The sequence below is a fragment of the Cibotium barometz genome, chromosome 36 (genome assembly GCF_041138505.1).
Source record: "Cibotium barometz isolate CiBa-2024 chromosome 36, ASM4113850v1, whole genome shotgun sequence".
Lineage (NCBI taxonomy): Eukaryota > Viridiplantae > Streptophyta > Polypodiopsida > Cyatheales > Cibotiaceae > Cibotium > Cibotium barometz.
The window spans coordinates 29,885,518-29,898,017 of NC_141081.1; the positions used below are offsets into that span (position 1 = coordinate 29,885,518).

Below are 12,500 nucleotides of genomic sequence, written 5' to 3' on the forward strand. Positions count from 1 at the left end.
TATCTAGCATAGTCCACTTGTTTCACTTTGACCACAATACAATTGTCAAAGCATGGCACTACTTGTTACACCTCAACAACATATACCCATCAAGCATGCTCTCAAGCTATACCAATAACACTAGGTAACCAATACTTAATGTGGGGTCACCCATGATACCAATTCACTAGGATGGCACACTAGCGTTCGAGCGTCCCCATTCAGCTAAAGGGTGGACATTATGTAACAATAAGCCTAAAGAGGGCATGCTTGAGGAGATTCTTTCTCGGGATGTTTTCTCTTGGAGTGCATTGATTGCAAGATATGTACAATATTTTCAAGTGTGGTGCTTTGGCGAGAGCACCACACTTGGCATACATATCAAGCACAGTCTTGCCAAAAGCACCATATCATTTCTAAACAACCCTTGTCTAGAAATCTTATCATGAATTTCTTTCTCGTTGTGCCACAAGCTTTCTTGCCTCCTTCTAGTAACGATTGTCTAGATAGTACCCCATAGTCACATGTGGAGTTAGGTTATGTGCTTTTTTTCGCCCACTGCTCATAGTCCATCACTTGCACCTGTCCAACCTTGTGCACCAACTTTTCCCCTTACACCATTTCTTCTCACTTTGGAGGTCGTGTGTGTGCCCTGATCAAGCCACCCTAATTAGTCCCTCCTCTTGGTCTTATCTCATGCGTAACACTCTAGGCTTGGTTGTCCTACACATCTGTGTGTGTATGCCTTGCTTTGCACACCTACGGGACATCCTTATTACCCTATGCACAAGCTGAAAAAATAGCCCTCAAAAGCTTTATTGCCCTAGTATGCACAGGCTGAGAAAATAACCCTCAAAAGCTTTAGGTACTCACTGTCTTCCACCCCCTATACCTACATGTAAACATGCATGTAACAAGGCAGGTACATGAGCACAAAAACAAAGCCAGACATGCAAAGAGAACTTAGGGCTTTTCCATGGGTTTTCCGTCTATATACCCTCTACATGCATGACCTTGAATATTCCCCCTCTCTCAAAAACCATATATTCTAGCATGTGAGGAGAACCCTTAAAAAAAAGCATAAACTTTTTATGAAATGAAAACTTAGGCATGGCGTAAAGAGATGTCCACCACCTCCCACTCTCCATATCTTCCGCTGTCGCTACATCAACCACCTCCTGCTCTTCACAAGCTCCCGCTCATGCCACGTAACCACCTCCTATGTGGTAAGGAGAGAGAGAGAGAGACACAAAGTAGTGTAAGCCTGCAACAAGCAGCACCTCATCCCCTCCTCTTAGCCGACTAACTCACATACACACTTGTTGGCCTTGTGAAAAGTACCTTGGGTAGCACGCTTTTTTTTTCCTTACCTTAGGAAGCCACGTGGTCTTCTTTTGATGCTTGCTTTTTTGTGCAAGCATCTTAGGGTATCCAACGTATAAAAAACAAAGCCTACACAAGTGTGGGTGAGAGTTAGCGTGGCCACATTATTTGCACGCACATGCACAATTTGCACGCACATGCACAATTTGCACGCAATAAACACATCGAACACATTATGGTCTCATTTTGAACATGCGTGCGTGAGGAAGAGGGCTCACATGGTAGTTGCAGTCACTTCTTTCAAATTTTTTTTTTTTTTCACAATAAGCTAGCGTGCGGATCACTCCAATTCATCCAAGCAAAGGAAATGTGCCCATGAGATGTTCGTGGAACGGCCGAGCTAGTCACTTTTTTCTTTCTTTCTTTTGTCGGACAAACTGAACACAATACAACTCATCCAAGCAAAGGAGATGCACTCGTGCTACTATTTTAACTCTCCATACATGTATGTATCTTCTGGCTTGTGATTTCACATCTTTAAAGGTGCTCAATAGGCCGCCACCAACATTGTTTCCATTCAATACTTCAAATTTGATCGTGCACCCACATATCTTTTTTAGCCCTTAACCAACGGGCATTAATCAAAACCCTTTTTTAATGGTTTTCTTTGATGTTTATTTTGGAATCCATTTGGGTGCCCACCACCTTTTACTAGAAGAAGGTGGGCACGTGTCATTATGCATGTCCCCCTTTGTCAGTTCTGTCTCTCCACATAGCTGGCCTCTCTCTCTCTCTCTCTCTCTCTCTCTCTCTCCCTTCTTCGTTAGAGTTGGGTCATGGCATGTCTCTCTCCCCCTCTCTCTCCCCCACAGATCTCCGCTGCATTATTCTATGTGGGTGTCATTGTTTCTCTCGCAGAGGTAGGATCCATCTTCCTAGTTTCTCTAATGTAGTCTCTCTCTCTCTCTCTCTCTCTCTCTCTCTCTCTCTCTCTCTCTCTCTCTCTCTCACGATGGCGAGCAATTTGCCCGGCATTTCACGCTCGTTTGTGAAGGAGGCCGAGGGTCGCTTGGGCTACGCTATAATCTCACGCGAGAGTAAGAGGGTGGGGGCTGTAGGTAAGCTGGAAGGTCGCTCGTGGGGAAATACCTTAATCTTAATTAATTTATAAAATGCCATGTCAATGGCAGTTTATAAAGTAATGCCCATGAGATAAAATGTGAATAGATAAAACTTTCTCAACAGAATGAGAAAGTTTGACCCATTGCATCATACATATAGACTCAACTAAGGTTGGATGTAGGGATATGGACAATAGCCCCCTCCCACCGAACACGGCTTCGACCCTCCCCTCCCCTCTCTCGGCCTTCCTTTCCCCAACTCCTCAAGGAGTGAGGTAAAAATTATGTGTTGTACCTCCTCAGAAAAGGAGTAAGGTAAAAACTGTGTGTGTGTTGTACCTCCTCAAAGAAAAAGAAAAAAAAGGTTGGGTGTAGAGAACATTCCCCACCTCTTGGCTTTAGGATGGACAAGAAGTTAGATCCCACAAGCATGGAGGATATGACTCCTAGTTGATCACATTAGTCCTAATTGTAATTGCCTTAGGCACCCATCTCTTCATCCATTTTCGGTTTCCACTCCTTGCCTATTGCTTGTTCAAATGTATTTGGCTCCTAGTACTAGATCACATGCATGATCCATTGTAATATACCCTTCATACATCAACTTGTGTATAGGGTATCTAGCTCTATTAAATCTTCTAGGAGTAGCTTTTGCAATCTATCTACTATTTTCTTTCTTATTTCAGATTTCTAGTCACTCATTTTGGGCTATATCCATCGTGTTCAATATGTGGGGACATCATATCAACATCAAAACCCATGTATGTATCATCCCAAACCATGTTTCGATCCATAATGTGCTAATTGTGAATTGTAGTTTTCTATGCACTGCTACCACCTATACCAACTTTTTTGGGGGGTCCACACAATATATTTTTAAATATTCTCCAATACTTCTACTAGAAGTTGATGTCATGACATGTTTGGTTCAACCTTTTATTTGGCTTTCCATACCTCTTGAGAATGGGTAGTTGGCCATTGTTGACATATCTCGTCTTTGTCCTACTACCAGCTGTATAGCCCCTTTCACATGGGTTGTACCTACCCCGCCCACTTTGACCTAGAGCTTGAACTTAACCTCCTGGACCCTGATGAGGTTTCATATGAACCACATCAAATTTCATACTATGTGTCTTTTCATATTATCTTCGATAAGAAAATCCTTTTCGATAAGAAAATCCTATTTGTGCAAAGAATGGCTCTCATGTTTGGTGTAGAGAAGCTAAGTGAAATCCTCAATTCACCCAAGCCCTTTATTTTCCCATTGGTTGAGAAGAACATCACTAGGGATTTCTTCATTTTTTTCCCTTAGTTAACTTGACTTGGGAAATATTGTGAATTCCAGCATACATGATTCTCTCTCTTGTCTACATTAGAAATTATAAGTAATGGATTAAGTTTAGTACCTCCAATTTCTCTTGTCTACATTAGAAAATATTAGTGCATAAATTTAAGTACCCCCCAATTGCACCCCCAATTGCACAATACTAGTAGCCAAGGTTATATAACCTATGATTTTAGACCATTTAAAGGATCAATTTGATGGTGCTACGCATGTAGATATCAGTAATGTAATTAAGGAGAGTCGTCAGGGAAATTTATTTCTAATATTGACATGAAGGAGGAGTTAGAGTATAGCTGGGAAGAATGGAAATAGACCCTTGAATTACTGATGGTGCTACGCATGTAGATATCAGTAATGTAATTAAGGAGAGTCGTCAGGGAAATTTATTTCTAATATCGACATGAAGGAGGAGTTAGAGTATAGCTGGGAAGAATGGAAATAGACCCTTGAATTACAATGCACACAAACAAATACACTGATGTGAGAGAAGAGCACCTAATCCATATAACTTTTTCTTATCTTACCATTAATTAATATGAAAATTATAATTGAAAATCAAAAGTAGTCTTACAAAGATTAGTTCTAGTGTGAATCCAACAATTATCTCCATAATTCTCTCAGTCAATCTCGTGATTTCTTTCCTAGAATCTCTCGTTAATTCCATGTAACTTGTCCTTATCTTGGCTTAGTAATGTTGACACTTATATTACCAACTAGTGCGAACTAGTTGTTAATATATTCTATGTAACTTGTGGCCTTATCTTAACTTATTAATGTTGACACCTATATTACCAACTAGTGCTAGCTAGCACTATGACTTCTAGTCAGCTACTAACTATTGATTCTAGTATGCATCCAACCCTTATCTCCATAATTCTCTCAATAAATTTCTTGATTTATCTCCTATAATCTCTCATTAATTCCATGCAAATCTTAAGTTGTTAATGTTGACAACTATATTACCAACTATATCTTAAGTTATTAATGTTGACAACTATATTACCAACTAGTGCTAACTAGCAGTGTGCTGCTAGCCAACTGCTAGCTAGCACTAGGATCGTTAGTACTATTGTGACTACTAATTAGCACTAAAAATGCAATGAGCATTAATGAACGGTCACAAATAAGGGGTGTAAGGGTTTCACAAAGATAACTAAACACCAATAAGAAGAAAGGCCACAAATAAGGGGTGTAAGGGTCTCACAAAGATAACTAAACACCAGTAAGAAGAAATTCACGTATCAATATGAAGATTCAATAGAAGTTTTAAACACCATAAATGACCGTCAATATAGCACTTTTTGCCATAGTCATTTATGGTGTTCAAAACATGTGTTGATTCTTTATATTGATACTTGAATTCCTTGTTATTGGTGTTTAGTTATCTCTATGAGTTCAAGAATGATTGCATATTTAGAAAACCTTTACGCCCCTTATTTTCAAGCATACACAAAGGCATGATCCAAGACATGCAAGAAAACTATAAGGCTATGGTTTGAATATGACCTAGCTGGTTGTGTTGTACAAAGCTTAGGCAAGTACAAAGAAGGGAAATTAATTCTTGTATAAGAAGTAGACACACCCTTTACAAATGTGGGTAGACAAACTACTATGGTCACAAATAAGGGGTGGAAGGGTCTCAGAGAGATAACTAAACACCAATAAAAAGGAATTCAAGTATCAATATGAAGAATAAATAGAAGTTTTGAACACAAATGGTGGTTCCAAAAGTAAACGTCAATATCATAAGCACTTTTTGCCATAGTTATTTATGGTGTTCAAAACTCGTGTTGATCATATTGATACTAGAATTCCTTCTTTTTGGTGTTTAGTTATCTCTATGAGTTCAAGAATGATTGCATATTTATAAAACCCTTACAGCCCTTATTTTCAATCATATAGGGAGGTGTGATCCTAAACATTCAAGCAAACTATAAGGCTAGGGTTGCAACATGACCTACAATGGATGTGTTGTACAAAGCTTAGGTGAGAACAAAGAAGTGCAACCAATTATCATACAAGAAGTAGACACACCCTTTACAAATGTGGGTAGACACAACCTTTACAAAAGAGAGTAGACACACCCTTTACAAGTGTGGGTAGACACACCCGTTCCAAATGTGGGTAGACACCCTTTCCAAATGTGGGTAGACAAAGTGCTAGCTATGTATTAATGTGGGTAGTATCCCTCTTCCTAGCTTCTCTAATGTAGTCTCTCTCTCTCTCTCTCTCTCTCACACACACACACACACACACACACACACACACACACACACACACACACATTAGCACACTAGATAGGACCTTGCACTAACATTGGGCAATTAAGGTAGAGCTTAGAGCTCTACCCATTAGGACACGCTAGCTCATCCCTCCCCCCACTCCACCATGGGGTGGGTTACAAAGGGGGTATGAGTAGAAACCATTGCAAATTGAAAATAGCTGATCCCTCCCCCCACTCCACGATGGGGTGGGTTACAAAGGGGGTGTATGTAAAAACCATTGCAAGGGGGTCTAAGTAAAAACCATTGCAAATTGAAAATAGCTCATCCCTCCCCCCACTCCACAATGGGGTGGGTTACAAAGGGGGTGTATGTAAAAACCATTGCAAGGGGGTCTAAGTAAAAACCATTACAATTATTAAAAAAACAAGTCGTAAGGGTGTCTTGCCACTACGCCACTATGTAGTGTTTTTATTATAAACAATAACTACATTTACAAAAACAATAAATGCTAATAAAAAGATATCTATACAAAAAACAATAAATGTTAATCAAAACACATCTATACCAAATCTTTTGAAAAATCATAATGCAATCAAAACATATCTACACCAAATCTAAAAAATAACTGCAAACTAAACCTCCTCCACCCCTTGGATCTCTTGATGAGTGAACCCAAGAGCCTCACAATGTCTTTGTACTAGAATTTTTTTAAAGATTCTCGAACTTGTAGGAGCCATGTGGCAGTATCTCATTTTTTTAAAGATTCTCAAACTTGTAGGAGCCATGTGGCAGTATCTCATTGGAAAAAAAGAACTAAAAAATAATCATCTCACTTTTTTAAGGCAACTACTTCATGAAAGCTTGACGATTTTTAACGGTGCTTTGTTGACTTGTTCTCCCTTCTTTGTGTAATGGACAACTTCAAGTTAAGCCACACCGACATTAATAATAACTAGTGGGTTGCTTCGTAACCCATCTTTTCCCTAACCCTACACTTCACTCAACTAGGCTAAAGCATTAGGTTAGTGCCAATTATGAGAAGCATCAACTAGCAAACACTTCACTTGACTGAAGTGCCCCCACCATCTCCTAGCCTTCCTTTAATAAAAGCTTTACGCTTCATTACCCTCATACCTTCCTACTTAAAGTAGGGATACTCACAAAGATGCGCCATGATTTCAGCCATCTCATATCCCACACATGCCTTAACTCTTATCTATTTCTTTTAAATATCTAACAAACATTTTGTATTTTTAAAATTATCTATTATTTTGGTCATGTCTCTCTTCCTCTTCAACATCTCTTTCTTCCACTCCCTCACCTTTCTTTTTATTGTATAATAATTTTTTGTATTAGAGCATCTTTAATGATCTGAGATACAAAGAAAGAACTACATAGAAAATAAAAGGCATTGAAAATGATGAGTTTGAGCCTAAGTACAATGTTCCGTGTTATGTAGGGTTGTGAAAAAGAATCCATTCTCTACACTTTCAACACTAAAAGCGGTTTTTTAAACGAGGGAAGGGCACGTTCCACTATGTTTATAAATTTAAGGAGAGAGTTGTGCTTATACCTTGTGTATGGTCTTTTTTTTTTCACTTCCATACATGCACTTCATAAACATAGTTACAATTGAAACAGTTGACCCATCAACAACTAATGGTAACTAACATGTTACTTTGCACGGACTACGTGAGAGGTTTCCTTAATATTCAATGGTTGGAGCATCAGTTCGTTCCTAACAATTACTCACAAAATTTTAAGAGAACAGTTCTAATAGCATCCTTGTTTTCCATATTGATGAAAGCAATCCGAATCCATTTTTCTTGTTGTAGTCTTACTTCACTCTATTAATTTTGTCTTTGTTTCTTCGTAGTGAGAGAATGAATCATCAACCCAGTAGCACCGTGCACACTTTGGTTATACCATCCCCCCCATGTCATTTGAAATACTCCACACTTGGCCACAGGAACAGTTTCCCAAGCATTCTAGTTATCGTTATTGTGCAACACATTTCACCTCAGTAGAGAAGTTGGATGCCCTCCCTAGCCCTCCAGTATCTCTGCTATTGTAACCTTTAGGGCTGACGGTGGATGTAGGCAATTCTGGGCATAGACAAAGAGAAGGCGTTCACACAATGTGACGGCCATGTTACATTAATTCTTGACACTCCTAGCTGATGAGAGGTAAGGTCTTGGGCTGTTGTGGGAGGTGCGATATACACAAGATGGGGCATCAGCCAAGTCAAGAGGTCTCCACGGTCACAATTTTTTAACTGCAAGTGTCTCTTGCCTCTGCTCAAGGGTCACTTATTTCTGCTCATGCACGCTTTCTCCATTGACGTGAACTCACCTCGCCCTTTGCTCACCTGTCCGTCCGCCTCGTGTGAACCGGGCCTTTCTGTAGTAACTGATGCGCAGCAGAGGTCCGAACCTCGCCCCCACCCCACCCTACCCTACCTTCCCATTAGAATATAGCCTAGGCCCCCCTTCAGACAGCGCGCAACACCTGTGAAGGGGAAAGACCTGTGGAGGCAAGAGAAAGATGTATGGATATGGCTAACCGAAGCACTTATGAGCACGGGACGTTTTCCTGCATGACCTGACATGGGGCTATTCTGCGCCCATTGAGGGGCATACATCTTGGAAGCATGAATCTGTTACATGAGATGAGAACGCTCCATGAGATTTGTCCAGCAAATTTGACAGATCCAATCCTCCTTCAAAGAAATTGGAATATGGCGACTTATATTCAATTCAATTATTCCCCCTTGAAGTCTGTCAGCCCTATTCTTAACACTCTACAGTAGCTAACATAAGAGCAAAAGTATTCAATGAGCTTTACATTGCTTTTGTCAAGTTAGAGGGAGAGAGAGAGAAAGGCTGTGCATCTCACATAGGGCGACTCTAGGTTACTACAACAGAGAACACCACCACTAGGAGACTACCAGGCCACTGCCTGTCTGTGTGTCAGAAGGGAGGAAAAAGGTGAACTAATTTACATTCCATTGCATCATCTAACCCCCCTTGAAGCAAGCTTTGGGAGCTTTCTACTTGATGGGGTATGATCCATATGCCTTCTAGATTTAGCTATGGCTAAAGTTGGAAGAACGCATGGTGAAAAGCCCTTCATTGTGTAATTAAATGGAGAACTCGGCATGTTCTGTGGAGGCATGTATGATGGTAGATACTGCACATGAGGCAACGGCAAAAGCACGCTATTGGGTGACGTGGGCACCTTGGGTATGTCCATGGTGTTGAGCTCTGGTGGTGGATTTTGCCATTGAGGTAAAGGCCCTGCTTCAAGAAGCTGCTGCAGTAAAGGCCCAGCTCGCATCACAGCTTCTAGAAGCTTTCCTTTTTCAGGTAATGAGCTGAGCATCACATCTATGTTGGCTTCAGGGGGCTCTGGAAGATGCACTCTTTTCTGCGGCAACACTGATGTCGATGGCTGGTAAGCTTTCTTAGCCATGGTTGATGCTTGGGATGATGGCGTGGCTGGTAAATGAGGTGAGGATATTGCCAATGAAGGCATAGCTTTCTTAGCCATGGCTGAAGATGGAGATGCTGACATGGCCGGTATACGAGGCGATGACATAGCCGATGAAAGCATAGCTTCCTTCGCCATGCATGAATATTGAGATGCCGACATGGCTGGAATGTGAGCCAAAGACATGGCCCATGAAGGCATAGCCATGGCTAAAGAATGAGATGCTGACATGCCTGATATACAAGGTGACGACATGGTGGATGAAGACATAGATTTCTTAGCCATGGCTGCAGATTGAGATGCCGACATGGCCGGGATCTGAAGAGAGGGCATGGCCAATAATGAAGGCTTATCATTATTCACAGTTGCTGGAGACTGGCTTGCAGACACAGACAGTGCTGGAGAAGACAAAGCTTTCTCAGCCATTGCTGAAGGTTTAGATGATGACGTAGCTGATGAAGGCAAGGACATAGCTGGTGTTTGGGCTGACAAAGCCACAGCTTTCTTGTCGTATGTTCTGCTCTGGAGCTGCGAAGATGCACTTGAAATGGAGGATGCCTGGCTTGACAAGTTTTCTTCCCAGCTTGATTTCATGGACAAATCTGCCTCCCAGTTTAAATGGAGAGGTTGCTCCACTTGGAAATCAGTCAAGTCCAAGCTCTCATCTTCATCAAATGTCATGTCCTTGTTTAAAATGCCCATGCCGAATTGCTCTTGTGAGTCTCCAAAGCTTTGCTCTTCTTCGAAGGCCTTATCTTCACTCATGCCAAACTGCTCCAGCTCGTGCAAGGCCGAAACCGGCGCCTTACTCGACTCCAAGCCGAGAATGGCCTGCAAATCATTGGCTTGGGAGCAGGTTTGCATACGCTTTGGCTTAAAATTATGCAGGAAACATGATGGTTCAAGGTCATCGTATGATGATGCATTTCTGGAGGTAAATTGGCCAGAAGAGGATGTGATACATGGGGATTCAGTAGCAATAACAGCTTGATAAGGGTTTGACCAGTGCAAGAGGCACTCTTGAAGCTTCTTGCACTCTTGGAAAGCTTCATCTCTCTCCTTTTTAGTGGCCTCCACGAGCTCCTGCAAATGACGTAGCTTGGCTTCATTGAGCCTCCCCTGCACTTTGGCCGCTTGTCGGTTAGTCTCTAGCTCCATGGATGTGCAGATCAGCTGATGTTGAAGCTCCTCTATGCTCTGAAGCCATAAGCGAAGCCACACAACATGAGCTGTCATTCCAATTGGCAATTATACATAGTTATAAATGCTTAGGATAAACTTGTAATTCATGATAACACTGTAGTATTTTGACTACCACAATGCTCATTAACACATCCCATTAATTAAAAGCCTCTTAGCCCCCCTCCAACACCCCCCCCCCACCCCCAAACACATACACACACATGATGTAAGTACACAAATGCACGCAGTTCACATGCACATAGCGGGCTGCGTGAGCACGTGCACACATTAAAATTGTGCATGCAAGGTAGTCCTGTGTTAAACGGTCTATTTTTTACCTCTTCAGGTGTTGTCCAGGGTATGGGTAGTGAAGGAAGACTCCCATCCAAGAAAATTGAAGCCACTGATCCCTCCATGATCATCCAAAACCCCTTCTAACAGTTATCACCAAAAGGTTCTAACTATTTCTAGATCATGCCTTGCATCGATTCCCACAACTGGCTTCACAACTGGTGACTCTAATGAGAACCCATTGCAGCTTATCAATGTAGAGCCATGTACCACATCACTCAGAGAGCAATCCGCTTTGCTTATAGGCCCAAGTCACGCCAAACGACGGCGGATTGCTCAAAATTGTGATTAGTTACACCAATGCCCAGCCCAAAATGCACAATTGTTGTAATACCAAATCACCCACAACAGCACTCAATGACCCATTAGCGATGAGAGGTCTAAGTGACGCCAAACGAGGGCTAATTGCTAAAAAATGTGATTAATTACACCAATACCCGGCCCAAAATGCACAATTGTTGTAATACCAAATCACCCACAACAGCACTCAATGACCCATTAGCAATAAGAGTGGATTTAGCCACTTAACAGCCTATTTACCCACTAAATTCCAATCACTCTAATAACCAAATTGATCGACTGAAGCCACTATTGCTCAATTGGCTCTCAAATCACCCACAGTAGAGGCCAACTGCTCATAAACAGCTCAAAGCGCACTCAAAAAAGGCGCCAATTGCCCAGCGGTTTCAATAACCCATCACAAAACCCAAATGCTTATTTGCTTAAATACCTAGCTCACCCAAATGATTACCCACAAATAGACTCTGGCAAAGTGCAGTAAGAGCCCTCAAGAAGAAGAAACATGTCAGCAAGTCCGAGAGAGGAGCAACGCTCAACTGCCAAATGCAGACGATAAAGAGCTCCTACACTTCAACCGAATGCTCACTTACTACACTTCAAGAAGGTTCAGACTGTTTTGAAGGCACATGAGGTGTGCATTGAAGAGGAAAAGGGAAGCTTTCAAGAGGCTCAACCGACGGCTGTGGGGGAATGCCAGTGCCCATGCCCAATGTCCCCAATTTATTTGAGCTTTGTGTGAAGGGTGGGGAGGGGGGCTCTTCTTTTACCAATCAAATCAAACAAGTGAGAGAGCGGCATCAGGCCCCCCCTTCAAGCGGCAACCAAAGGGCCACTGGTATGCCCCCCTTGCTTGTTTGAACCCCCTTAGGTTGCCATAACCTTTCAACCAACATATCACCTAATAAGCTATAGGGTAGAATGTCTTTGTCCAAAACACACACACACACACCTCTTTTGACCCCATTCAAAGATCCCATTTCACCTAGCTTTCCACTTGCCTTCACGTGGATTTCCCCTTTGCAAGTTCCCCCTTCTGCAAGAAGACCTAAAGTTCCCAAGTCTCCTACAAGCCCATGTGAACTCCACGTGTAAACATTCTTGATGTTCCTCCATGTTCATGCACAAAACCTATTTTCAACAATTTACTTGGCAATGCAGAAACCAAGGCATAGTCTTATGTACCTT

The 12,500-nt window shown here is 41.8% G+C and overlaps 1 protein-coding gene across 1 annotated transcript; it reads right to left on the reverse strand.

Moving 5' to 3' along the window:
- Nucleotides 1-8,496: 8,496 nt before the first annotated feature.
- Nucleotides 8,497-12,263, reverse strand: LOC147617762 (uncharacterized). Its single transcript, XM_086776012.1, has 2 exons — nt 11,003-12,263; nt 8,497-10,679 (listed from the first exon to the last, which is right to left on the reverse strand). Exons 1-2 carry the CDS (start codon nt 11,084-11,086, stop codon nt 9,006-9,008), a joined length of 1,758 nt encoding a protein of 585 aa, XP_086632138.1. The 5' UTR covers nt 11,087-12,263; the 3' UTR covers nt 8,497-9,005.
- Between the last annotated feature and the right edge of the window lie 237 nt (nt 12,264-12,500).